At 59.3% G+C, this 27410-nt stretch overlaps 3 protein-coding genes across 11 annotated transcripts in view; 1 reads left to right on the top strand and 2 right to left on the bottom strand.

The window, feature by feature from the left end:
- TMEM104 (transmembrane protein 104) overlaps positions 1-3955 on the bottom strand; it is a 57700-nt gene extending 53745 nt beyond the window's left edge. For both annotated transcript variants that reach the window (XM_004275446.4, XM_033438429.2), the window contains exons 1-2: positions 3813-3955; positions 3092-3208 (exon numbers count right to left, since the gene is read on the bottom strand). In XM_004275446.4, coding sequence (XP_004275494.2) covers positions 3092-3208; positions 3813-3908 — 213 coding nt within the window. In that variant the 5' untranslated portion in view covers positions 3909-3955. The remainder of the gene's footprint in view (positions 1-3091; positions 3209-3812) is intronic.
- An 83-nt stretch (positions 3956-4038) lies between these two features.
- NAT9 (N-acetyltransferase 9 (putative)) lies at positions 4039-10302 on the top strand. 8 transcript variants are annotated; one of them, XM_004275445.4, is made up of 7 exons: positions 4039-4095; positions 4736-4821; positions 5732-5841; positions 6411-6554; positions 7162-7221; positions 7428-7522; positions 7630-10302. In XM_004275445.4, the coding sequence occupies exons 1-7, from the start codon at positions 4057-4059 to the stop codon at positions 7762-7764; spliced, it is 669 nt and encodes a 222-aa protein (XP_004275493.2). In that variant the 5' UTR covers positions 4039-4056; the 3' UTR covers positions 7765-10302. The 8 variants fall into 8 exon arrangements, with proteins under 8 accessions (XP_004275493.2, XP_049557873.1, XP_033294323.1 ...); XM_049701916.1 differs by having other exon boundaries at positions 4056-4095; positions 4736-5205; XM_033438432.2 differs by lacking the exon at positions 4039-4095 and adding an exon at positions 4100-4148.
- Positions 10040-27185, bottom strand: NHERF1 (NHERF family PDZ scaffold protein 1). Its single transcript, XM_004275444.3, has 6 exons — positions 26497-27185; positions 15865-16026; positions 14664-14817; positions 12390-12430; positions 11146-11235; positions 10040-10934 (listed from the first exon to the last, which is right to left on the bottom strand). The coding sequence occupies exons 1-6, from the start codon at positions 26956-26958 to the stop codon at positions 10743-10745; spliced, it is 1101 nt and encodes a 366-aa protein (XP_004275492.1). The 5' UTR covers positions 26959-27185; the 3' UTR covers positions 10040-10742.
- Between the last annotated feature and the right edge of the window lie 225 nt (positions 27186-27410).

Genomic DNA, 27410 nt, shown 5'->3' with positions numbered 1-27410 from the left:
AAAGACCCTCTACGAACGTGACAAGGAGGTTAATTAGGGATCAACTACTGGCAGTTACGAGCAGAAATGAGTCATCACATCTGTCTTGGGTTGTTGCTATGTTTTAGTTCTGAGGCAAGCACTCCGGGCCTGGTGGTGCTGCAGGGAATCCCATAGGGAAACATACGGCTTCTCCACCTTCCCGGCCGGAGTTAAACCCTCCTTACTTCCAGTAACGGGGATCAGTAGGGACCAATACCAAGGAGAAGAGCACGACGCAGGAAGCAGACCTGAGCTGAGCCACAGGCCGGGTGGAAGGCAGTTGTGACGCAGAAGGAAACGGGGGAGTGAACTGCTCTTCTGTTTGTTAGGGGACAGTTCTGTGGGGACAGCCTGCAGGGAGGCATGACCAAAAGTGGTGAAATAGAACCCTGCTGTGGTCTCAATAAAGAAGGCTATGCAAACCGAGCTTCCTCCTGTTCTAGACTCTTCCCCTGTGGCTGAAGTGCAGAAGACACAGTCCCTGTCCCTTGGGGTGGCTGACCCGCTCCCCTGTGCTCGAGGGGGTTCAGTGCAGCGTTCCCACGGCCTCACCCACAGGTGTGCATGAGGCAGGGGTCACGGGCACCTTTCAACGGCTTCCCCAACGACAGCTGTCAAAGGAAACAGAAGGTGGCAGAGATGTGGAAGCAACAACTAGGGTTTCAGGCCGGGAGACAAGCCCTCTTTCCTTCGAAAGCACCCGCATCAATCTTCCGCGAGACCGGCCGGCGGAAGGCAGCCTCAGCAGTTATCCTTATGTAGGCAGTGACCCCCTTCTTCCTCTATTTTGATCCCACGACCCCTTCAGTCCCGAGCCACTCGTGGTCCCCGTAAATGGGGAAACAGACACGCCTGTTCTGAGATCACTTATGGGGGGGATGCGTGGGCCTAAACCATGCTCCTGCATCCGGCACTATCCTTGAGAGAGTTTGTCACCCGAGTCCCCTGCGAGGCTCGTCTGCCCATCACACACACACACAGTTTATGCAGAAGAATGCGGGCTAAGGCAAACACCCCCGACACCCAGGAGGGGCGGGAACTCCCAACAGGGCACCGCAGAGGTAGGGAGAGGCTTGGTGCTGGGAATGCCCGGGTTACGGGCTGATGCACCGCTCAGGGTCATGGTCTCCCAAGGCAGGCAGAGCAGGTGCCGCCCACATCGTGCTGAGCAGCACGTGCGGTAAAGTCCATTCTGCAGCCTCTCTGGGCTCCGTGGGTGGTGCACCTCACACCCTTCTCCTGGTCCCACAGGGGATCAAGAACCATTCTTGCAGGGCGGCAGAGTTAAGGAAACCTCAGGCCAAAGGCGTGTTCTCGGCTCAAACCGAGACCACGAATCCTGGTTAATGCCACCTCATCCTCAGCGCCACCCACCTTCCCCCTGCCTCTCCCTTCACCGGCAGGATAAGAGAATACGAGCAGCTGTTTACGGCCAGTGCCCAGAGTCGGCCCTTGAACACATGCCTCAGACAAAACCAAACACATAGGAGATGGAGGAAAAAATTTTAAAAAAGCAGAACCCACTGAGACCTTTAGGTCTCGCCGCCCCATTTCCTGTGAGCATATGCTGATATGTGAAATTACTGAACAGCTGGAAGCACGAGAAAAGTGGGCACATCAAAGGTTTTCCTTCCCAACACTCAGCTACAGAAATAGCTCATTTCCTCGCCTCTCAGCTTACAGATGTTGTAAGATGACGCAGGAACCGTGGTGACTTTCATGGACAGTGTGGACATGTCATTGCTGATACCAAGAGGAGGCTGTGAGCTGTTACGCAATTCCACTAATGAGAGGGGCATGACCTGATTCATTCCAAGGTTCAAGAAAGACTTCCCGGACTTCCCTGGTGGTGCAGTGGTTAAGAATCCACCAGGGGACACGGGTTCGAGCCCTGGTCCGGGAGGATCCCACATGCCGCGGAGCAACGAAGCCCGTGCGCCACAACTACTGAGCCTGCGCTCTAGAGCCCTCAAGCCACAACTACTCAAGCCCACGCACCTCGAGCCCGTGCTCTGCAACAAGAGAAGCCACCGCAATGAGAAGCCCGTGCACCGCAACGAAGAGTAGCCCCCGCCCGCCGCAACTAGAGAAAGCCTGTGCACAGCAACGAAGACCCAACACAGCCAAAAATAAATACATTTATTTTAAAAAAAAAGAAAGACTTCCCTGATAAATTATTCAGGTGAAGGAGGCTCCCTTGGAGCCACACACAAATGGCACAGACCCAGCAGGAGGACCCTAGTGGGAGGGTTTTTGCCAGATGTTCTCAGAGGTGCTTCCTTACGCATCACACCACAGCTCTAGAGTCTATGAAGCTGGCAGAAACACAGCATGGATCCCCAGGCAGGTGCAGAGCAGGGCAGCTGTTGAAGGTTAGGTACTTTCTAGAAAGAGGCCTCTTGCTACTTAAGGCAGTGCTGCCTTTCTCTGGGATACTTGGCAGCAACATGAATCCATCATTTGATTATTCCAGTCCTCCAGCTACTCATCCCAGCAAGGATTCCATGATGGAACCACGACCAATCGTATATTACACAAAGAAGATAAACTGAGTGTACGTGAGAGGGGTGGGGGTACAGCAGACCCAAGACAGCGAGAAATCAAATCATTCTAGTTGTCCTAGTTACAGACTCCACCCAACGGCAACTGAAGGTCTCTGTATGCTTTCTCCGCCTCTTACGCCATCCAAGACTATAAAAGTTGTGCAACTGAAAATTCAGCTGAGAACCGAAGTGGTTTCAAACTGCTGAGGGGAGCAGAACCCAGAGTCAACAGCCGACAGCCTTCATCCATCTGAACTGGCCTCAGTGTGCAAGTGCTAGCAGCCCTGAGACAAAAATAACGAGCGAGCAAGTCCGGTCTCCTTTCTTGACCACTCTCTGATCAACACGTGAAGAGTGAACAAACCTGACTCTCACCATACATTCACCGTGGCTGCTGCTGAATGGGGTTCCCAGACCGCAGCTATGAAAGCCGCTGGACTCTCAAGTACAGTCCACAGGAAGCAGTGTGCTTCTCCAGAAGCCAAGGGCACTGATGTGGGCACAACATCTCCAAAAGTAAAACTCACATAGGGAGAATAGAGCTCCCCGGGCTCTGTGATTTCACCCGCCATTTCCAAAAGCGAGGAAGGGTCCGTTGGCTGCCAAGGTTCCTTCCGTGCACGGGCGGCGGCGGCCGCGGCTCCCTAGGAAAAAAACAGACTTCAGCTTTCTGACGGACCTAGACGCGGGCGGAGGGATGTCTACAGAGCCACCCCCTCCCTGTCCTTTAATCACAGCCACTTATGGCCTTATCTGTCAAAAGAGAGCCCGGAGGGAAGGACCTCCCTGTATGATGACACCTGGGTGGTTTCTTCTAACTTTTTCCTGTCTGTGCAGGGCATGTATTCATTACCGCTCAGACTCCAAGTGATTTAAGGGGCCTCAGACGCCACTAAGAGTCACCCACCACAAGGGTCCCCTTTACCCACTCTGGTTACCCCCCATTTAATGCCAGGAACAGCGAGCTCACTACCACACAGGGAAGCCAAGCAACTGTCTGCCTCCTCCGCCTAGAGCAAGGGGCTGGGGGCTTTCCTAGGTCGCCCCCCAACCCAACTCCTTGCCCCAGAGCCTCTCCTTTTTAACGGGGCCTCCACGTCTCCCAATCTGCCTTAGGGCTCTCCACCCTCCAGCCTCCTCCTCTTCCCAAGAGGCCCTCTCCGAGCCTCTCCTCCATTTCTTCCTCCCTCCTGGAGGAGCCCCGAGTCTGGCACGACCCCATTCCATCCCACCCTCCCGCTCCGACACCTGCAGCGAAGCTTGCTCCCGCTGCCGCGGCCGCTGTCTCCGACCCGGGGCTGCTGCCGGCAACAGCTGTCCCGCACCAGCGCCGGCAGCACGCATGCGCCCGCGCCGGGAGCCCACCTTTTTTGTGCGCGCCTCGGGCGGGGCGCACGGCGCTGATTGGGCGCCTCGCGGAGGCGGGACCGGGATTAGGTCCCGGCGGCTGCCGTCTGCGTGGCGGAAGTGGGCGGGGTGCGCTCCCACGCGCATGCGGGAGGGGCGGCCGCTTGCCAGGTGGGAAAGCGGGGTAGGTTGGAAGGGGTGGATCACACCTGCTGGGGACACGTTCGTCGGCGAGGAGTGGGTGTGAACTTGGCCGTCGCGGGACCCCAGTGGTTGTGGGGGTTCGAGAAGAGTAGCCTGTAACTCCTCACAAAGAGGAGGGGATTGAGGCCTTAAGCCTGCCTCACCCAAGAGTGGCCAGGGAGGCCCCGATGGCTTGGGGGGCAGGAAGAGGGAGGACCCGAGCCCAGTGGGGTGGTCGCTGGGAAAAGGGGTTGGAAATAGGTTCAAGACAGGGCTGAGAAGTAACCGTGTGGCGGAGTCTCAGAACTGGGGCGAGTGATGGGAGTTTTGGTGATGAGTCTTGGTGAGTGTGTGGCATCGAGGTTCCGGGTGATGGGGCTGAAGGGACTGGCAGAAAAGGCAGCCCATATTTGGCCCCTTGAGATGCGAGCCCAGGATTGTTTAATCATCTTTCACCAGCCGTGTTCCCCTTCTTGCAAAGGGTTTAAAGTCCGTGTTCTCTGAAGTGTTTGGAAAGGAAGAAGGACAGAGGCTCTTCTGACAGCTTAGCCCCAGGAGGCATTTAGTGAACTGAGAGCCGGGGCTCCCACCCTAAGTGGGAGGAAACTCAGGTGCTGAAATCTTTGCCCTCCCACCCGCAGGCTGCTACCATGAGGTTAAATCAGAACATCTTGCTGCTGGGAAAGAAGGTGGTGCTGGTACCCTACACCCCAGAGCATGTGCCTAGGTAACCATTCCCCTGACATGGGGTGCAAGCCAGCTCTCCAAGGTGCAGCGAGGAGGGTGAGCCTGACTTAACCCAAATCTCAGAGGCTGTTTCTCTGAGAAGGAGAGACACTGGTGTGAGAAGTAATTGCATACGGGAAAAAGTGAAAACTGAAACAGAGGGCTATGACCTCCCTGGAAGAAGTCATCCATCCCCCTGTTTCTCCCTCCCATCCCCTCAGCTTTCTTTCTGGCCTTTCAGCCAGGAATTCTTTTATGTAAACTACACGTGTGCAAGAAAAAAAAGATACTGTCTTCTAATTATAAATGCGTGTCATTCCTCTGGGGCCAGTGAATAGGCTCAGTTCTTGGAAACTAAATGTTAGCTTGTCAGAAAACTGAGCAGGTGGGTCGTCGTGATGTCTACTGCTTGGAAAGGGCAGGACCGAGTCGCAGGGTGGGACTGTCGTGGGCCAGGTGACGAATGTCTGGTAGACAGGGATACTGGTGCAGTAGGCGTGTGTTCTCTACTTGTGGTCTTCCGTTTGGGGGCTGCTGGTGCCTGGCCTTTGTGGAGATCTGTCCAGCCTTCTTTGCTGAGTTTGGCTTGCCAGGACCTCCCCTGGGGAATTTGAGGAATGTTCGGCTCCAGGCTGCTCCACCGCACTGACCCCTGAGATAGGAGAGGAGGCTGGATGGATAGAACTGCCTCCTGCGGTTCTCTTTAGGACTAGCCTGCCTCTAGTTCTTGGGCCTGTGGCCTTCTACCATAGGATCCATTATAACTCTTTCTTGGGGTTCTTCTCTAGCCCTCTGTTAGCCCTGGGGGGGGGGTTCTCCCCTCAGCCATCCATTTCTTCATCTCATAAAGCGTCAGACTTAGGCTTCTCAATTTGTCCTGCCTGCCAAAGGCCGACCCTCCGTCCCCGCAGGTACCACGAGTGGATGAAATCAGAGGAGCTGCGGCGTTTGACAGCCTCCGAGCCGCTGACCCTGGAGCAGGAGTATGTGATGCAGCACAGCTGGCAGGAAGATGCAGACAGTGAGAAGTGGAGGCCCCGGGCTGTGCCGGTCACGGGAGGGCTGATTCCAGGGCCTTACCGGGTTCCCACCCTTTACTGTTCCCAGCTGTAGCCCCGCTGGAGCCACAGAAAGTTTGCAAAAAATACTTCTTGAAAAGCTTGGGAGGTGCCTGAAGCCCTCAGACTGTGACGTCCCCTGAAGCTCTCAGGCTGTGATGCCCCCTGAAGCAAGTCCCTGTGGCTGACGCTTCCGTCCCCACTCCCTGCACCAGGCGTGAAGGGATTTAGAGAAAGGAAAGCATTTGGGGCTCTGGCTGTAAATCCAGGCCCTGCCCCTTGTGCCCCTTGCCACAAACCCCTTGTGGTTCGTGCTCTCTGAGAATACAGTTGCTGTTTGCAGAAGGCCATCGTCTCCTGCATGAGGCCGATGTAGGCTTTGTAATCAGCTGAAGGAAGTGCTGGCTCCCTTTTCCTGCCCGACTCAGAGACAGTGGTAGTTCTCTGCAGTTCTCTGGCTCGGGTAGGAAGACTGGCCTCCCTGCAGTCCTTTGGGGAGTGTAGGTGATAATCCTGTCGCCTCCTTCCTCAGAGTGTACCTTCATCGTGCTGGATGCAGAGAAGTGGCAGGCCCAGCTAGGCACCAGCGAGGAAAGCTGCATGGCGGGAGATGTGAACCTCTTCCTCACGGATCTAGGGGACCCCACCTTGGGGGAGATTGAGGTCATGATTGCAGGTTTGTTCCACCGGGCCCTGCCCTCCATCCCTCTGGTCCTCAGATCCGCTGAACCTGAAGCCACCGAGGCTGTGTAGGGCACTCAGAGAGCTCCATGGGCAGCTCCGGCCTTGGTGAGCCTAGCACCTGGCTGGGCAGACTGTCACCTGGCACCCTGTTAGCCTTGCGGCTCACCCCTGGTAGTTCATTTTATTCCCATCTTATGCTTAGGTGTGAACTTAATCTTTGGTTTTAGGGTCTTCAAACTGCAGTCTGCCCCATCCTTGGGGTGGACTGGGGACCCTCCCAAAATAAACGATCTTCCCTGGAGCATCTCCCCATGCCGTGGGAGGAGCCCCTCCAGTTTCTGTGTCCATCAGCGTCCTCAGCCTCTTTCTAAGGGGCCGTGTGACTGTCCTCGTGGGGCAGCACGCTGAGCCGAAGGGGTCAGTTTGGGGGTCAGGTTGCTGGGTGCCTTTAAGCTGTGCGACCGGGCGAGTCACTTAACTTCTCTGGGCCTCTGTCTCCTCATCTGCAGAATGGTACCCATATCTGCGAACTTCCTAGGGGTTGTGAGGATGACGTGAGCCGGGCACGCACTGTCAGTGACTGTTGTCATTCCTCCTAGAGCCCAGCTGCAGGGGCCAGGGCTTGGGCACCGAGGCCGTCCTCATGATGATGTCTTATGGTAAGGAAGGCCAAGCAGGCTATGTTGGGGAGAAGTGGCCAGGCCCCAGGAGAAGGCGAGGGCGTGTTGGGAGGGAGCCTTCGGGCCTGAGGGTGGAAGCCGGTGACAGGCGTTTCCATCGCGGGCTGGGAAAGGGGGGGCCGAGGGTGCTGGGGAGGTGGGGGAGGGCTTCATCCTGCTGCTCATCCCTCTCTAACCTCTTGGAGGAGTGACCAAGCTAGGTCTGACCAAGTTTGAGGCTAAAATTGGGCAAGGAAATGAACCGAGCATCCGGATGTTCCGAAAGCTTCACTTTGAGCAGGTGAGGATGGTGCCAGTGCGAGGGTGAGGCCTGGGTCTGGGCGGGCCCAGTGGCGCTAGGACTTGGGCCTGTAACTTAGTCGGCCCTGCTCTGTCTGGATCACGTAGGTGGCTGTGAGCCGTGTCTTCCAGGAGGTGACGCTCAGACTGATGATGAGTGAGCCGGAGCGGCAGTGGCTTCTCGAGCAGACCAGCCACGTGGAAGAGAAGCCCTACAGAGCTGGGGCGTCGGAGCCCCGCTGACAGCCGGCCTTGCGGACCAGCCACCCTGTGTGGATGGGGGTGTGAGACCAGAGCCCTGCAGCAGGCACACAGGGGGGCCTATGGGGCAGGCTGCGCTGGCCTTGCTGCGGCCTGGGACTCTCCTCTTGGGGCCCTTCGGACTCCGGGCTGGACTTGCCTCGGCCTCCCTCTGGCCGGCCTTGTGGCTGAGCCACTCCAGGGCCAGCCCCTCCTCCTGGCCAAAGCTGGACTCAGACTCTTGGAATATGGAGTGGACGGCATGAATCCACGGGAAGAGGCAGGGTGGAGGTGGAGACGAGGGGGCGCCTGGTGAATGGGCAGGACCTCCCTTTCCCCCGGAGGGCCAGAGGGGCCACCGAGGCTCTGCGGGAGTCAAGCGCACTGCACGCAGCTTGCCCTGTCCTCTCATTGGGCCCGTGTGGAGGTGAGCTGCCGGGAGGGCCGGCCTGCGGCATCTGGTCCGGCGTCGTAGGGACAGGGGAGGGGTAGCTCGGTCCTGTGTCATCCAGCAGAAGCGGGTGGGTGTGACCCCGGGAGGTCTGGAAATAAATGAGCTCGGCCTTGAAGGACAGACAGGTGGCTTGGAAAGTGGGCGAGTGTCCTTGCTCCTTCCTCTTTGGAGCCAGTTTTGAGGGTGGCGTAGGTTAGTTTCGGATGCAGCTGCCTGTGGCTGGAGTACCCCCGCTGCCGAGGAAGCTCCGGGCCTCCTCAGTTGCAGGGTGGCCTCCTGAGGGCACCTGCGTCCTCGCTCTCCAGGCCTCTGCCTCTGGGAGCAGCTGCACCTGCGGAGGCCACTAGGGGGTGCCAGAGGCACAGGTTCGGATGATTCGGCTGCTTGGCAACCGGGGCTTAACGGGCAGAGCCAGGCCGGGGCTCCCCACCTCACAGCGAGGGGGACACCCTTTGACTTCTAACCCCGTCTCATGCCCTGTCGTAATCCGGGGTGGTCGTCAAAAAAGTCAGGCGTGTTTCAAAACACAATTGGACAAGAGACTCTCGAGGACACCTAGGACATTTTCAAGGGGGGGAAACGGTCCCAGGCAAGTTGAGGCACTCGCCCAAGGCCCCAGAGCTTCTGATGGCAGAGCCAGGACTGTGGCTGACGACTCCCAGTGCCCAGGCCTCTCGATCCTGGCCTCTCCCAGCAGACTACGAATCTGAAACATGCCTGAAGTGAACACACAAACTTTGCTTGCTGGGGCCCCCAGCCCCTCAGCGACAGTTCCCTCTGAGCCACGTGTTCCTTCCACCTGTCCCCAGCTTAATCAGAGTCAAAAGTCCTGAGGACTTCCCCACCCAGCAGGTGAGGTAGGGAGGGGCCCCTTCTCAGGCCTGCTAACCTGCGGGGGCCCTCCATCAGGGGTCAAAGGGCAGGCTGGGGGCCCGGCCAGGCTCAGCCTAACTGCTGCCTGTGGTGCTGTGATAAGGGTTTTGAAAGGTTTCTCTTAACGATGGTGGGATTCAAACCTTAACAGGTCAGATAGTGATGGCCAGATAGTGACCTGCCCTTCTCTCCACCCCAGGGGCTCCACGGGTCCCCTCCCTGGTCCACTGTCTCCCTACTTGTTCTCCTCAGTCCCAGGAACCTGGCTTTTCTGAGTGGTCTCCTGGTTGGGTAGAGAACAGCCCAGGGCCAGCTTCCCTTGCTTCTGAGCACCTGCCCAGGAACCTGGCCCTGGCAGGCCACCCTGGCAGATCTCCAGGATGTGGCCTCAGGGGCAGAGGTATAAGGGACCTGGGTGAGTCCTTGGAGAGTCCCCTCCATGCCACCTGCCACAGGCACGTCCCAGGGCTCGGTGGGCCAGGTTTGTTTTCCCCCAGTCCCTCCAGTCAGGTCCACGGCCAGATAAGATGAGAGTATCTGGGACCAGCTCAGGTCACTCCTGGGACTCCTGTACCTCGCTGGCTGTGGGTGGAAAGATGAAAGCCAAAAGCCTTCTCTTTCCAAGTCTGGCTCCATCGTGAATTCACAGTTTGAACGCTCCTGGAATCCGAGGTGCCTTCCCGGCGCCCTCGGAGCACGTGGGTTTAGCTCCCACTTTCCCTGATGAATGTCCCTCTAGGGCAGCCCCAGTGAGCCAAGCACATGGGGGGGTGGTGGCGGGGGGACGGGGGGGACCTCAGCAGGGCCACCTAGCAGCTATAGGCTCAAGGCCCTCGGGATAAAGCCACCCCACCTCCCCTCCCTCCAGCTGTTCCCTACCCTCTCTGCCAGAGGCCACGCCGGGAACACCCATGGACAGAGCTCCAAAGGAAAACACACAGGCCAAGGCGGTTTGGAGAAACCGGTTCCATTTCGATAGCATTTCCTTACAACTGTGCCTGGCTCAGGGCTGGGCAGCGGGTGGCGAAACCCTCCCCGTGTTGCCCAGGTCTCTGGGGGGTGGGAGCAGAAACAAAAAAGTTCTAGGCTAAGGCCGCTGCTATGTCCTGGGTGCAGCAACCTGTAAATCACATTAATCAAGGAAACGGACGTCCCGCTAAAGTCTGTGGTACTGCACTCTTTAAAAAAAAAAAAAAAAAAAAAATCAAACAAAAGTAAGATGCCCAAGCCACGGCTTAGGATGACGGCCCCCGTCCACTCTGAGATGTTGCTGTGACCTGAGTCCTCGATCAATCCTGGACCCAGTCATCACTTGGGGTCATGTGGGAAGGTGACCTCTCGCCCAGTCCCACGATCCTTGCTCGGTGGAGGTCCCAGTGATGTCCCAGGAGGGTGGCATCGGGACACCTGGTAGGCTGAAGCACCCAGTGGGGGACAGTTTGCTTTCTGATCGGGGCCAGGACGGAAAAACAGTCACCTTCCCTGAAGTAAGGGAAGAACACAGTTCTCTAGAAAAAAGTCAGATTTGCCAAGAGAGGAGATGCTGGTGCTGATTTGTATGTCGATTTGGGGGTAAGTGGGGAAGAGGGAAAAGGAGCCGGGTCGGGGTGTGGGGCTGGCCCGGCCCTGCCAGCCTTCCTGGTGGCTGGGGCACTCAGAGGTTGCTGAAGAGTTCGTTTTTCTTGCTCCAGTCCATCTGCGGGGCCCGTTTGCTGCTGCGCTTCTGGTGGGCCCTCTCTTTGGCCACGGCCAGGGAGATGTTGAAGTCCAGGATGGGGTCGGAGGAGGAGGAGGTAGATGAGGGTGCCGTGCAGTCCTGCTTCTTGAGGCTGTCTTGGGAATTCAGCTGTAAAGAGGAGGGGGCGGCAGAGCGCGGGAGTTAGTGCCTTGGAGAGGTGGCTCCCTTGGGGCGGTGCCCAGGGAAGCCAGGTCACAAGAACTGAACGTGGCTCAGCATGTGACCTCCACACAGGCTGGTGTGCCAGGATCAAATGTGGCCTGGGAATGGACTTCCTGTCACCCAGTGCCACCCCGCTCCGCCCAGCCGGCCAGCCTACCTCCTCACTGGTGTCACTGGAGGTGGATCTCGCCAGGGTTGGCCTGGGGCTCTCGGAGGCCGTCTCGGCCAGGGCTTCACGACTGTTCTCCTGGCACAGAGAGGAGGCGTGTGGGTGGGCAGGGCATGGGGTGGGCAGTCCTGGGCGAGGAAGGGCATTCCCAGGGAAGACAGGTGCCTCGGTCTGAGAAGTTCCACTTAAGCCCTCGCTATCCACCCCAGAGCCCCACCGCCTGAGCCTGCCAGGGCCCCTCGAGGATTTACATTTTCACATTCTTCCAGGGATCAGAGGGTAGCCCGGTTCCACCACCCAGGCAGGAGGAACCATCCATCGTGGGATTAGCCAAGTTACCCGCCCCAGTCCTCCCAATGCAGCCTTTGGGGCTGACTCGCCTTTTGGGACGGCGACCCAGGAGGGGCCTCCTGGAGTGTGGGGACACTGGGAGCATCTTTGCTTGGCGTGGGGAACACCCGTGATGCTCCCTGAATCTCCTGCAGCCCATCTGACTGTTTACTTGGACTTGACCCCGGGATTCTTGAAGTCTTAACCCCAAAGCTGCCAAGAAGGGCTCTGAAGGAAGGAGGTGAGTGAGCGCTAGACCCACAGGCAGAGTGACAGAAGGCTCAGGTGGTCCAGGGCCAGCCCCTTGCTGTGTCTGTCCCCCAGCAGGAGCCCCCGGGGAAGGGAAGCCTTTGAGCAGACCCTGCAGAGAGCTCCCGTTCTGTGGTCCGACAGCGAGTCGGCCCATCCTAGAGCCAAGGCCTTGACCAGGGCTGTGGCTTGGTGCTCAGCTCCTGCCTGGGTCCCTCTGTGGCCCCAGCTGCCACCGGGCCCCGCCATCTCCCCCCAGCCTCCGCTGCCTCCTCTTCCCTCTGTCAGGGGAGGACAGGCTTTGTTCTTCCAGCTCAGACTGGAAGTAGCAGGGGCCGGGGAGCGCGCGGCCAGACACTGCAGCTCTGTTCTTGGGGGGAAGAATGGCCGCCTCTGTGCGGTGGGGAGCTAGAGGCGGAGCTTGGCACCCAGGATGGCGGGCTGCGGACGGGCCGGCCAGGCCCCTCTCCCTCCCCGCTGCCTTGGGCCCAGGCGGGGGCTGAGGGATACACGGGCAGTTACATAGCTTGGGGCCCAGGAGGGAGCAGCCTGGAAACCCGCAGTTTCCACCTGAGCCAGATGCTGTCCACCTCCCCCCTCCCCCTGCACACCAGGACTCAGCGCCAGAGAAGCAATTAGGGGTCTGCCTTTACCTTCCGGATCTCTCCATTGGTGAAGGGCTCAGGCAAGGGACCTAGGCGAAGGAGAGAAGAGCCGAGGTGAGGCAGGGGCTCTGGGGAATGCCGATGGAGTGGGGCATGGAAGGCAGTGAAGTTGCGGGGTTTGGGCAGATAAGCAGATCACGTTCCCCAAGGTCAGTGTTTAAAAGTCTCCTGACTGCCACCCACCGTGAGTACCTTTGACATTTTGACAACCCAGCACCCACATACGTTATGCGTGTGTGTGACCAAAGTTTAACGAAACAACTTGCCCTTACTACATCGCAATGCTTTTTGATATTTTCTATTCAGTTTCATTAAAGAAAAAAAAGATGCTGGCCTCTGCCTACTCGATTAATCCCAAGAACCACCGATGAGTAAGGAGCTGTTTGAAAAAAAGCGCCGTCCTAGAGGGGGCTGAAATTCCAGGCTGGCTGCCTACCAGCCACCCGGGGAGCTTGTTAGAAATACAAATTCCTGGGCTTTGGTATCAGTTTCTGTTTCAGTGGGTCTGGGACAGGCCTAGGAATCAATATCTTTCAAATGCTTCCTAAGTGACAGCGGCATCACCAGAACTGGGACCACACCCTGGTTATGATTAGTACCTGCATCAGCTGAAAGAAAAGAAGCCCAACTCCTACTGGCCAGTGTGGGGATCGGGGTGGGGCGGGGGACCAGAGGGCTCAGGGCAGAGTCCTGGGTGTGCCCTCCCCCAGCCAATGGGAAACCTGGTGGTGGCAGAAGGGGTCAGAGGGAGAGACACCGGGCCCTGGGGTCACCCTCCCTGGGCTCACTCAGGGTAGACACCCCACCTGGCTGCAAGGGGAGCTGTTCCGTCTCTGGGGACTGGTCAGCCTGGGTGGGTTTCTTCTGAACTCTTAGCTCAAGATCAGTGTGTGTCTTTCTCCTCCCCTGGACCGTGGCCCCGGCACAGGCAGGCATACCTGACGCTCACCCAGCCTCCCCACGGTGGCTGGGCAGGGGACTGCTGGGACACGGGGACACTCACTCCCATCCCCCTGCAAGCAGCCCCTCACCCATGAGCTGTAGGCTGTCTCACTGTGGTAGGGAGGCAGCCGCTGGGAGGGGCATTCCTCTCCACGGGGAGAGTTACATCCAGCTGGGAGGAGGGTCACCTGGGGAGAGTACCCACCCCCAGGTCTCCCTGTGCAGGTCCTCTGGCCAGAGGCTGCAGGCACTGAGGTTCCCAGGGCGTTCCCACCCAGCCAGAGGGAGACAGAGGAGGGAGGAATGTCTGAGGGTTGATGACTTGGGGGTGGGGGGCAGAGAAGGATGCTGGGGGAGGCCGGGGGAGGCATTTGAGCAGCTGAGGGAATCCAGATTTCAGCTGTGTCTTCCCACACCATGTTGCCAAGAACAAGGCTGGGGGCTTCTCTTGGCTTGTTTCCCCCTCAAGGAGAAAGGGGATTATCTGAGTGACCTGGTTTCCATGAACTTGGGAGCCAAGGGTAAAGGGGTACCCACCTCCCATGCCCAGGGTCTACTAGCGACTTCTAACTCACCCATTCCCGCCTCCAGGAACCCCCAGGACCCACTGGGCCCCTCCAGCTGGGGATCTAAGTTTGTGGCAGGACCTTTGCGTGGACCCATCTGCTACAAATATGACCCTCAGGGAGGCCCCACCCATTGCAAAGTCCAAAGATTTACCACCCAGCCCCCCACCCCTCCAGGAGCCATCTTCCCAGGGAGAAAAGTCCAGACCAGGGAGCAGAGCACCACTCAACTCCTCCCTGTCCTGGTGCAGCAGCCCTGCCCCATTTGGCTTGGGCTAGGGCGGGGGAGGTGCCAGGCTTGGCAGGGTGATGCGGGGGATGGGAAGGGCAGGGGCCCAGGGACCCACTGCTCTCTAGAGCCAGCTAGCCTGGGTTTCCAAGACAACCTGAGAGAAGGGAAGGGGAGGTACTGGGCCCTGTCATTGGACTCTGATCTGACCAAGCTAAGGCTGGAAGCCTCTCGAGACTTAACCCTTTCCTTGCATCAGCACTGCCCTGAGAGACTGCTGGGGGGAGAGGGGTGGGGGCCCAGGCCTCCCTCCAGTGCTGCAGCTTTGGCCTGGGAATCGGCAGCTCGCTTCCATCTCGCCAGCCCTCGTGCCAGCTTCCCCCCTGTCATATGCCACCCTCAGAGACCCGATGTCAGCGCCGGCGTCCTCTCCCTGACCCTCTCTCCCAACCTGGGACACAGTAGAGGCTAGAGCACCGGCCCACACCCCTGACTGGGGGCCTCGGGCCGCCCTGCCCAGCTCACCATGCAGGTGCTCCTGAGACGGGATCACTTTGCATTTCTTGAAGAACTCATCGGTCTCCTTGTCCACCACCAGCAGCTTGGCCTCGTCCCCGCCAGCCTTGATGGCGGACACCACGTCCCCGTGCTGCCTGCCCTCCACGCAGACCCCGTTCACCTGTGGGTGGGGGCAGGGGTTACTGGCACAGGTCTCAGTTCCGGGGTGGGCGGGGGCAGCTGGAAGCAGTACAAGGGGTCCTCTCTGTCCTCGGCCAGTTGGCAACTGGGGGACACTCAGCCCCCCCTTGCCTGTGGAGTCCTGAACCAGGCCAAGTGATCCTCCCACCTGATGGTCAGATGGGGAGGCAGGACACGTGGGAAAAGCCAAAGAAAATAGCCGGCCAAGACTGAACAAACACAGCTGTGACATGGGACGGGAAAGATCTGGGAGGCCTGGGTTGGGCCCCAGCTTTTCTAGGCGCTTCCCTCCCTGGGCCTTGGTTTGCTCACGTGTAAAATGAGAAGTCTTGGGAGAGCTGAGCTTCCAGCTCTAAGGTTCGAAGACTGAGATTCTGGGACCGGCCCCAAGACACTTGGTTCACGTTTCCTCTCCCAACGAGCATAGCACAAGAGTGTAAGAGTGTGCCTGAGAGCCCCACTTGGGAGAAGGATTTCATCCTCCTGCCCGCATCCTCGTGCCTGGCATGAAGGCCTCGGGCAGAGGGAAGCTCTGGCGGTGGCCCCAGACGTCTAGCTGGATGGACGGGTGCATCGTGGACAGCTGAGTGTGTCTGCTCGGTGACGAAGAGCCCAGGGGAGATCCAGGCAGGAGAGAAGTCAGTCCATCTCTCCATCCGTCCACCACCCATCTTTCCTTCCTTCCTTTTTTTTTAAAATTTTTTTTTTTTTTTTTTTGCCACGCCGCATGGCTTGTGGATCTCAGTTCCCCGACCAGGGATTGAACCCAGGCCCCAGGAGTGGAAGTGCACAGTCCTAACCACTGGACCGCCAGGGGAAGTCCCCCATGTTTCCTTCCTTTTGTTCTTCCTTCCTTCCCACTCCCCCACCATCCTCCCCCATCTCCCATCCATCCATCTGTCTGGTATCTCTGGGCTGCCCGAGCCTCACAGGCTAATAATGAAGGAGCAATGATGTGACGCCTGCCGCAGGGGAGGCCTCCTGCAGTCAGGAAGGAAGAGCCTGGGAGGAAAGCAAGAAGCGTTACCTCCACGATGCGGTCCTGGGCCCGGAGCCCCGAGGCCTCAGCGGGCGAGTCTGGGTCCACTGCCCGGATGAACTGGCCTGGCTTGGACTTGTCACTGTGCAGGTTGAAGCCGTAGCCGTTGGGGCCCTTCTTCATGGCGCAGAGCCGAGGCCGAAGCTCGTGCTGCGGGAAGAAAGGAGGGGCGACGGTCATCCCACAGCACCCCGGGTTCTGCCCTCCCTGCTCCGTGCCTGACCCCACCTCCCCACCGAGGAGAACTGGGGGAGGACGCAACATGCTGGCCTGGGACTCAGAAGACCCGAGACCCCGCAATGCAGCAACCCGGCCGGGTGACCCTGGGCAGGCCACCGTTCCCTCTTCTGGCAGATGCGGGGTGGGAGCAGGTTAGCTCAAGTCTCTCCCCTTCTGACATTCTAAGGGTAATCACGTTATTTTGATCACTACCTCAATCTCTCAGGGGGTAGCATCCCTGCCAGCCTGGCTTGGTACCTGGGACAGTGACTGGGGACCCCCAGCCCTTTTGTTCGCTATTGTCTGCAGCGGGGGAAGCAAGGGCAGCTGGTTACGCAAAGCTGGTCAGCATGTTTACAGTAAAGCGTCTCCTCGCCCACACGGACTCCTGTCTCGTCCCCACCAAGCAAAATGGCCCAGCCAGAAGGGAGCTGGGGGCCAGATGACCACAGACCAGAGGGAGGCACAGCCAGGGGTCCCGGACGGGACAGGCACATCCCACCGGCAGAACCAAGGCTGAGGGGAAAGGCAGCAACAGAACCCCAAAGACCGTTTGGGTCCCCAAGGAGCCTGAATGGGGAGGGGAGCGGTGGGGAGCAGGGCTGGGCTGAAGGGAGCCCCGTGTGGCTGTGGCCATGGCCTGGAGAGGGGGACCCACGGAAAAGGCACAGGAAGATTGCTCTTAAACACTCAGACCCTCCGCTGAAAACAGTTTTCACCAGCCTAAGCAGCTTAGCTTAGAAGCTGCAGCCCTGGGGTACGTTTACAAGACGGAGGGAATACAGTGTGAGGGGGCCAGAGGCCTGAGCCCATGACCGACTTGGGGTGCCTCTCCCCCTTCTCCAAGGCCTGCGAGCTCTGGGTTATCACCCGGCTGCCAGGTATCTCCCGCTGAGGAGCTATGTGACCTGGGGCAAGTAATTTCCTTCTCAGAGCCTAGGGTTCATTGTTTGTAGACCATTCTTAGTGCCAGGGTTGCTAGGAGGTCCAGGGGGTAATTAACATATGTGGGAACACCTGACCACGCTAAAATCTCTGTGCCCGGTTTGCCATCGTTGCTAATATCAATACAAGCTGAGAAGTGAGATTCTGAGGGTGGGGTGGGGTGCCGGGTAGCTCTGAGACCTCACTCCCCAGCTGGGAGAGGAGAAGGCAAGGGAGGGGTGGGGAGGGAGAGGAGGGCTTACAGGCCTCCTGCCCCAACTCGCTGGCCCCAGGAGGCGGCTGCCGTCTGCAGTGAAGCCTCAGTCCCCACCCCTCTGCTCCGGGAGGGGTAGGGAGGTGGCCGGAGGAGGGTGACTCTGCTTTCCTTTAGGTGCCTGGGTGGGCCTTTGTGTGTTTCAGGATGTTGGTAGGGGGTGTGGAGAGGCCAAGACAGGAAGGAGGAGTGAGGCGACGTTTAGGCCTGGGTTTACCCTAATCTGGGATAGAGGCCCCGTGCGCTCTCACTTCACCCCAGACCACAGCTGAGACAGTTAAGTGAGCATAAAAAAGTGGGGGGCGCCCACGGAGGCACCCTCTTTTCTCCAGTTCTCCTCATCCCTTCTGGTCCTCACTGCAGGCCCCCCCCCCTCGCTGATGCCCCCCTCCCGCTGCTTCCCCTGGGGTGGGGGGGGAGGCCCTCCCGCAGCCTGCAGCCCCCGCCCCCCACCGGGATCTAGTTCCCGGCAGTGAGGCTCTTTTCCCCTCAAACTAATCCCTCCGCGGAGCTGCCAGCCCAGCCCTCCCCCAGGCCCAGGGGAACAGGAACAGGTCCGACCAGTTGCTACCACGGGGCAGGCAGCTTTCTGCCCCAGCCGGGCAGTGCTCTGCAGTCACCCTGAGAAAGCGGGGAGGGTGAATCACGGGGAAGGGAGAGGGCAGCTCTGGTGTCTCTGCTCCCCCCGCCGCCCCTCACTCCAGAGAGCCTTCCCTCCATCCTCGAGATAGGGTTAGGGGTAGGGTGAGGGTTAAGCCTGACCCCTATCCTCGAGATGGGGAAACTGAGACAGGAAGCCCATTGCCTGATGTCAGAACTTCACGGTGGAGAAGCCAGGACGCCACCCCGGGCTCTGACTTGGGACCTGTGCTCCCGCCACCATCCCTGGAAGGACCCAAGCCCAGGCTGGGAGGAGGCCCACTGGAGGTGGGGAGTTGCAAACACCGCTTGCAGCCTCTGCTGGGAGGGGCAAGGAGATGATGAAACCGCAGGCTTCCTTCCGAGGCTCAGGCTCGCGGCCTCTCGCGGGGCGACACGGCGGCGAGCAGGCCCGGCGGCTTCGGGCGTCCTCCTGGCTGGCGGGGCGGCCCTGGCTGCCCCCGTGATGGGTCTCTGTGCCGCGGGCTTCCCTCACTGATCCTCAGCACCTTTCCCCCCGGGGACCCTTGCCTGGTGACTTGTCGTGTGCACCTCACTTCCTTCTGCTGGCGCCAAACCATGAGGATCTCAGGGCAGATTCACCTGCAGAGCCCAGGCCCCCGCTGCTCCCTTCCCCCTGCACTGGGACCTGTTCCGTTGCTTTCTGGGGTGGCTGGGGCGGGGGACAAGGAAACCCCAGGCGTTTTCCGAAGCGCTCAGACAGGTATAGAGCCCCACCCAGCTCCCATCTTCCCCAGTCCCCAGAGGCTCCCTCCCTTCCCATGGGGCTGGGGGGGGGCTTCCCATTCTTCCCGCGTTGCTCTCCACCCTTCCCCCAGCTGCCCCCAGGAGGCGTCATTGCCAGCTGCTGAGTCAGCCCATCAAAGGCGCCCATCCCAGCCTGGTGGAAGCTGGTGCTGTCAGGAGTCCTGGGGGCAGCTCCCTCAGGGTGTGTGGTCAGCACCGAGAAGAGAAGATGGGGACGGGAGGTGTCAGGTGCTGGCCGGAGCTTGGCCACCATTGCTCTGGGCCCACACCCCCAGAGCTGGGGCAAGGGGAAGAAATGGAACATCTGGGACATCCTGGGGGTGGCATGCGGCTCCCAGGAGCTCAGGAGGGGACCTGTGCCATGGTGGCAGCTCCGGAGGGGAACACGGCCCCAGCGTGTTCAGAGATTCAGGCGGGTCTTCCAGTGTGGATGACAGCTCGGAAGGAAAGATCAGGATCTGCTCAGTGGGGAGACTGGCAGAGAAGTGAGAGGAAAGCCCAGGAGGCGGTGGTGGCCGACGGGCTGTGCAAATGGGCCGGGGCGGCTGGGGGCTGGATGAGTCTCTCACTTCCAGACAATGCCAGACCTGCCTTCCAGAACAGACCCTGTCAGGAGAGCTGCTTCTAGACTCTTCCCATGGGGGCTTCTCCCACCCTGCGGGTCTCGGGCTGCCCCGAGCCTTGCACAGGCCTGCCCCGGCTGCTGGCTCCATTCCGTCCTCTTCACCCAGGGAGCCCAGTCACCTCCACCCACTCAGCCCAGGGAGCGGATGTTGGGCACGGAATTCAATAGGCACCACCAGCAGCCACCTGGAAAGCTGGGGAAAGTCGATACCCTAATCCTGGTGACCGTCTCTGGGGAGCAGGCCCAGGGCCGCTCCCTGCTCCTCCTTGGGGAGGGCGGCTGGGGGCCAACGCCCCACTGGGCCCAGCCCCGCCCTGGCCGGTGCCATGGTGATGGGCCCTATAGAAAACAAGCCAGGCTGCTTCTCCCAGGCCAGCCAGCTCCGGGCCCCAGAAGGGGCGGCTGGAGGAGCAGCAAGACCACCGGGGTGGCTAGGGGAACAACAGAGGTGACTCGTCACCTCCCAAGGCTGCCCTTCCCCCCAGCCCGGCCAGCCGAGGGCTCTTCTTTATGCAAATAAGATAAGAATGATACCCTGCCCCCACGCAGGGGAATCAGCCCCAACAAGGGGGGGGGGGGTGGAGAGATGGAGCCCTGGCTGTTCTGGTGGGGGAGGGGTGGGGTATACTGGGTGTAAGGAGCCCGGGCTGCAGCTCAGGCTGCTTCACGGGGCTCTTGGAGACACAGGCCTGGGTCTGGTGCCAACTCTTCAAGGAAACCAGGATGGAGCGAGCTGCCTCTGCCTGGGGGTGACGTGTGACTGGGCAGCACGGGGGCACTGTCCTCAGGGCAGGCTGGGAAGTGACCAGGAGCTCAGACTGCTGGCCAGTGTCCAGGCTCTAGGCTGAAGGCATCCTCTCCTCACCCAAAGGGAGGTGACCAAGGGCTCGGCTGTCACTGACCCATGATCTCTGGCCCTGATGTGGCTTCATTTATTTCTCCCTAGAAGACACCCCAGCCCAAGGTCTGTGCACACTGAGGAATGCTGGCCGCCTCCCTCTGCAAAAAAGGAGCGACTCTAGGCCTTGATCTCGTGCTTTGCCGTTCCTCAGCGGGAAGGCCCTTCTCCGGAGACCCGCAGGGTGGGATCCAGATGATAAAGTGGGGGCTGCTTCTCTGACACCCCCACGCAGGGACCCTGAGCCAGGTTCTCCCTCTGGCTCTTTTCTCCCGGTGCTGGCCAGAGACCCACCCGATGGGGAGTTTGGCTCAGTTCTCCCCAGGCCTGGGCAAGCCTGGGATAGAGCAGGCTGGTACCTGGGCTGCGGCCTGGCTGGACACCACCCAGGCTGGCAGGCTCTCTACCGTCATCCCTCCTCACCCTCCTTCCAGAAGTTGCTGGATTTAACTCCTGTGGGCTGTCCCGAGAGGCTCTGTAAGGACCTTCTCGGAGCTTGTGAAATCGGGGCTCTACGTTTAGTGAGCACTTACTAAGTGCCAAGCACCCCACCAGGGCTTTATAAGTGTATATTCTTGTCAGGACCCAACTGTAACCCTTTGGGAGGAGGGTATTATTGCCCTCACTGCACAGATGAGGAAACTCAGGTTCAAACAGGTGGCATAAACTGCTCAAGTACACACAGCTGATGGGAGAAGAGGGTCGGCTTTGACCTCAGCTCCAGAGCAGCAGTGCCCATAGAAACAGAATGCGTCACGTAGGTAACTTAAACGTTTCTAGTAGCCAAATTAAAACGTAAAAAGAAACAAGAGAAATCAATTTTAATATCTTACTTAACACAACATATCTAAAATATTATCATTCTAACACGTAATCTAGTTAAAAGTTATTAATGGCATACTTTACATCCTTTTTTCTGTACTAAGTTTTCCAAATCTGGTGTGCATTTTATTTTCACTTACGGCACATCTCAATTTCAACCAGCACATTTCAAGCGCTAAGAGCCACACGTGGCCAGTGGCTGCCCAAAAGGCCCGTACAGACCCTAGAGGTCTCACTCTCAACTCTTAGGCTGTCCCCTACGTCCCCATGGCCTTTGCTGTTTCAACTGGGCATCACGACCTTATAAACAAGCACAGGGAGAGGCCGGAGCCTTTGTCCCTGGAAAGTCAGAGCTCCGGCCTCAGTCCCCCAGCCTTGGGCGGCACTAGAACCCAGGCCTCGGGGCATCCGTACCACTTGTCCTTTTCAGGGCACAGGAAGCCAAACAGGGTCTGGGGTCGGGGGACGTGGTGAACTGTCCTACCCTGAGGGGTGGGGGAGGAAGGCCAAGGCCGACAGCCAAGGTCAGCCTCTCAGGGGGAGTCCTTTGTGCTACGGGGAGCCCCAGAGCCAGCAAGGACAGTTCTCAGGCCCTGGGGATGAGGGTAGAGACTTGGTCACCAGACTCCCGGCTGGGCCCGTAGTGTGAGAAGGGATGGGGCCTGGAGCCTGCCCCTTCTGGGCCAAGGCCTTCCATCGGGGCTGACACTTTTCCTGATGGTGTCCCCTGGGGACAGAAGCACCTGGGAGCCCTGGATCCTTGCAGGGAGCTGGTTCCAGCAGCCTGAATTTACGCTGCTGTGATGGCCCTGGTATGGCCCAGAATGTGACGGGCAGAGACACCCAGCTGGAGGGTCAGGCCCTTAAGCACAACCCAAGCCGGATGGACGTGCAGACACAGGAGTCAGAGAGAGCGGAGTTCTCAGACACAGCCCTGCTACAGGGTACGGGCTCCCTACTGAGAACTGTGGGGCCACCGCCCGCACTGATGGAGCCTCAGTCTCCGCATATGGACAATGGGGCTAGTAGCTACCCCGTAGGGTGGTCATGTGGATTAACTGAGGTAAGGCATGTTTAGTACACAGCACATTGCCAGGCACATATAATAACTACCATTTACTTATTATTTATCAACTTACAAAATGGAGAAAATAATACCTGATTTGCAGGGTTGTGGTGAGGGAAGAAAAAGAAAAAAATCAGTGAAGTGTGTATCACTATCTTTAGGGCCGGGCAACTAGTAGGCTTAGAGTAGCTCCCATTATTGGGGTCTAGAGCTCTGGTTTCTCTCTGTAAGAGGCTCACAGCACCCTCAAGACCTTGGCCAGGCCCCTTCTTCCCCTAATTCCTAAGTGCTCCCTGACTTCCTCAGGGACCCATGGGATGGGAAGCCTGGGGAGGAAGAGAAGGGCCCCCCCATGGAGACAGGACGGGGTTCCTTGAGAAAAAAGCCCCTTTCTCTTTCCAAGAGAATCATCTCCAGGACTGAACAGGAACCAGAAGGTCAGAACCAGGGGCTATCCCAGGGGAGAAAGAAATCCCAAGTATGTGACTTAAGAGGAGGAACCAGCACACAAGCCGTCACACCCTGTCCATTTCCAATCCAAACATCCTGCAGCTCAAGCCCTGCTCTGCCCTCGCAGACTCCAGCTTGGTCCGTGTGAAACGGGAACACGGGAAAGAGGTTGGAGGCTGCCAGCTAATGGTGCCCACCCCCGACTTTGCCACCTGGGGTACCTCTGGGATCAAGGTCAGGCGTGGCGGGAACCCACCCCACGCTGGGCACTTAACACACACCTTCCGCATCCTCTCATCAAATCTCTCCCGCAACCCTGCAGGGTGGGGTCGGGGTCCCCATTTCACAGAGGGAGAAGCTGAGGCTCGTGGGGAACGCTGAACAATCAGGGTCCCAGAGCCAGAGGGCAGCAGGGCTGGGATTCACAGACTTCTGGCTCTCTAGTTTTAAAACGGAAGCTGCTAGTAGGCAAGAAAAAGGAGCGAGTGAAGCTCTATCTGGAATTCCAATCTCCGGGTGTGCTCTCGAGGCACGAACAGGCCCAGGTGGGTTGGGCCGAGATGAATTAGGACAAAGTCCCCCACGGCTGTTTCGCATTCATCCATTCATGCAAAAATGATTTATTGAGCCCCTCCCTGCTCGGTGCCGGGGACAGTGATGGGGATATGAACATAAATAAGCCACAGCTGTTGCCCTTGGGACCCAGCACGGGCTGGTGGAGCAGATATGAACAGATGATTGAGATATTGCGTGTTCCGTGTGAGAAAAGGTGGAAGGACAGGGGGCAGAAGGAGGTGAGGAAAGAGTTCACGATGCCTGCGGGGTCGAGGAAAGGTTTCCTGGTAGGTGAGTGGTCTTGGGGAGCGTGCTTGGTGCGGAAGAGGACTGAGGGTTCCCACGTGCAGATATCAGGGGCGAAGGCTCAAAGCACACAGCATGCTGGGAGGGAATTCGGACCCTTGGTGTGGTTTGGTGGGCTGGTGGGGACAAGAGGGGCGGTGGCGAGAGAAGGCTGCCAGATGGTGAAGGGCTGATTCTTCAATGACAGCGACTCCAGATGGAGCGCTTTCGGATGCCAGGCCTGGCCACGGCAGCACGTGCCCTACAGGAGAGGCAGATCCAGGGCTAGCTGCCCCCTGGGTGGGCGTGTAATCGTCACTGTGAAATACGTATTAATTCAGATCTCAGCAACCAACGTTCACTGAGCATTGACTTAGTGGAGGCTCTGAGCTACTGGCTCGACAGGCATCCTCATGTAACCCCGCCAACGCCACGAGGCCCCTGCTGTCACCCCCAATTTACACAAGAGGAAATGGAAGCTTAGAGAAACTTGGCTCGCTCGCGGTGGCCCAGCCAGTGCAGCTGAGCTGGCTCAGGCCTGCCCAGCCCCCGCTGTGGGCCCCGTGCCGGCTGCCCAGCTCAAGGATTTAGGCCTCATCCTGTGACTGCGGGGGGCCGTGAGCAGGGGTGCTGTTGCTCCTCCCTCCCCGTGGGTGGAGGTGTGCCGAGCTGGAAGCACCCCGCCACCTCCTCCGAGATCAGGACTACGGGCACCCCTCGCCCTCTGCCCTGCATCGTTCTCGACCCAGGCCGCTCTTCCCAGTGAGATGTCACCTGCCACCCACTCTGCATGACACGTTCCCACCAACACCTTTTTCACTTCTGAGAACTAACGATGATGTCATTAACAGCCCCCCACTTTGTAAACGAATTCAGACTCAAACTAGTCAGTTAACATTCAAACGCTGGGTATATCCCTTACACAGACATCCCTTGTCTCTTCAGGGAACGATGAACTCTTATGATGTCTGTTAACTTTTTTTTTCTCTTCTTTTTTTGCAACGACAGGGCGGGTCATCTGCAGGCCCACCGTACCAGATTTCGTGGGAACCTCCTACCAGGACTTAAGGCTGCTCGGCGGCCATGCAGAGGCTAAGAGACACCCCGCTCACAGCTGGGATTCAAATGCCTGGGCGTACGAAATGCTCAGTCCAGCACACTAGGGGCTCAAGGACTTTCCATTAGTTGTAAAATTCTAGAGAAGGCAGGTGTCACTGGAATCCAACGCCCTCATTTTATGGATGGGAGAACCAAGGCTCAGGGAAGTTCTGATTTGCTCGTTGACCTGAAACCCCAAGAGGCCTGGTGATGGTGTCCCCGGGACTGGCTGGAGGGTTCTGTTCCCTTCCACGGGCCCAACAGAGCATACACACAAATGCAGGTGTCACGCCACTGCCTGGGGCAACCCCATCCTGCGCTCACCCAGAGAGCAGAAGCCAACCTCTGCTGCTTCTCAGGTGGCCTGGTGGGGAGCACATGTGCTAGGTCAAGCCTCCGTCCTGGCCTCTGCGCCCCCCAGCTCCCCGCAGGCCCTCCTGCACCCAGCAGCAAAACCAAAAGGGCACCAGGAGGAGCTAAACATGACTGCAACCTAGGGGGGCGGGTCGGGGAGGCCGGTGACTTGTGCCAGTGCCGAAGTCCAAAAAAAACAAAAACAGAACAGGAATGGTCAATCGATGCCCTCGGCACAAAGTTCAAACTGGATTTCTGCCTGGGACCAGAGGTCATGGGTTCCAACTCCCCAGTGTCAAACCCCTGCCAGGGGTGCTCCGACCCCACCCCCACCCTTGCCAATGCCAGCTTGTTAGCAGCAGGAAGCAGGAGGCTGGTGGCCCTGGCGTTCTCGGCACCCAGCTCTGGCTGGACAGGGCTCCTGGTGACTTCACCTCCACCAAACCAACCGGCCCTCTCCGGCTCCACCTACTACCCTTAAAGGCTGAACTGTGCCCTTTCTCTGTCAAGGGAGGCTCCTACTGGCACCACGGACACCCCTGCCAGCAGGTGGAGAGCTGGTGAAGCCAAACGGGCCCAGGGGATGCCCTGGTCCTGCTCCCCACAACCCCACCCTGAGGCCCCCCCTTCACTCTCCGGGGAACGGCAGGCTCAGTACAACTTCCCTTTTGCCTCCGCCCCTCCTACGGCCGATCCAAACTGGGGTCATGAGAGGAAACACCAAACGTGGTTAGAAAGCAACCAGTCTGCTTGCTGTCCAGGGACTGGAGTGAGACAGCTGATGCCCGGGCAAGACCACCTGCTGTCCGCTGTCCAGCCCAGGAACGCTGGACCACTCCCGCCGCCGTTTCTCCTCCTCCAAGGTCTTCCCTCCCGCTCCCAGATACTAGCCAGCGCTTACTCCTCACATTCCTGAGAATCATAAATCCCCCTGGGTGGCAGAGCTGCCACTATCCCCCAGACCAGACGCCTCTGCGCCTCCTCCCTGAGCCCCACCCCCATACATCGCCTTGGGACGGTGGAGCTTCTTTCTTAGAAGTCACACCGGACTTCAGGAGGATGAAGTCCAGCCAGGCTGAAGTTCATGATACACACGCCAGCCAGCGGGCTGTGGGGAAGGGGGGGAAGTGCCTGAGAACCCAGCGTGTGACCCCCTCCCCTCCCCTCCCAGCGCTGCAGCTCCACACAGAAAGAGCGTAGTTATTCCTCTAGCTTTTTGAAGTCGGGGCCGCTCTAGCCTCACCCCAGCTCCATTTACCACCCCCAGGGGCCATGGAGAAAGCTGGTCACTTCAGCAGGAGGGGCGGGATTGGGAGTCTCAAGGGACAGGAGCAGACACCACCGACAGAGTCGAGGAAAAGGGGACTGGGCTCCCTGGAGCCGCTCGCCCTCACCCTCACTCCCAAAGGCGCTCAGGGTCCCAGCCCAGTCTGGGGAGAGGGAGTAGGGGTCGCGGGACGCAGCCTCAAGGCTGTAACTGCCAGTTCGCCCGGTTGGCGGGCGGAAGCAGTCTCCCCCGTGAGGATCCAGTTTCAGAAAGACAAGGCGGCAGCAGGGCTGGGCGTCCGGGGCGCCTGGGTCTCTGGACTACTCTCCCTCCCACCCGGTTCCAGCCTCGCCGTCCGGCCCGGGCCCGCACTTACCCGCTCCTGATGGCTCTTCTCGGCCTCGTGCGGCTCCGGCGCGGCGGCGGGCGGCTCATTTTCGCCGCCAGCCCCCTGCTCCTCGGCGGCGGCCGGCGGCTCGGCCTGCCCGGATCTTTCCTGGGGGCGCAGCATCTCCTCCCGGACCTGGACGCCCAACTTCTGCAGCCGCTCGTCGGTCTCGGGGTCGACCACCAGCAGGCGCACGGAGTTGAGTGCGGCACGGATGCGGCTCACCACCTGCTGGTGGGTCTCTTTCTCCACGTTCTCGCCATTCACCTCCACTAGCCGGTCTCCTGCCAGCAGTCCCGACTTCTCGGCCGGCGAGCCGGGCTCCACCAGCCGGATGAACTGGCCTACCTTGCCCTTTTCCCCGTGCAGGTGGAAGCCGTAGCCGTTCGGACCCTTCTCCAGGCAGCAGAGCCGGGGTAGAGGCGCCCCGGCCGCCGCGTCCGTGCTCATCTCGCCCTGCAACGGCTCAGCGGCGTCCGGTCGGGGTCCGGAGACGGGACGGTCCACCCCTTCTTCTCACCCTGCGGGCCGGGAGACGAGAGCGAGGGCGGCAGGGAAAGCCCGCGCCGCCGGAGTGGCAGAGCGAGCAGGTGTCCTGGGAGCGGCGGAGGCGAACTGCGAGGACCCGAGGCCGAAGCTCACGGACCAATCCCCGCCGTGCGCGGAGTCTGAGCGTTCCAGAGCCCGCCCAGGCTGCTTATTCCGGGGGGCGGGGTCGCGTGGAGGGTGTGGACCACCGAGGGCCAATCAGACACCACGGAGAGGGGGCGCTCTGGCAGGGTGAACGACACCGGCCAATGGGAGCGCGCAGGGGTGAGTTTCTGCTCTCAGCGCGGCGCCCCGCGGCGGGAGAAGAAAGAGGGCTCAGGAAGTGGAAGTGTCTGTTACCAAGTGGCTGGTTG

The sequence above is a fragment of the Orcinus orca genome, chromosome 19, assembly GCF_937001465.1.
Source record: "Orcinus orca chromosome 19, mOrcOrc1.1, whole genome shotgun sequence".
Taxonomy (NCBI): Eukaryota; Metazoa; Chordata; class Mammalia; order Artiodactyla; family Delphinidae; genus Orcinus; species Orcinus orca.
The sequence above is the reverse complement of the archived record's forward strand: the minus strand, read 5'-3'. Positions and strand labels throughout refer to the sequence as shown.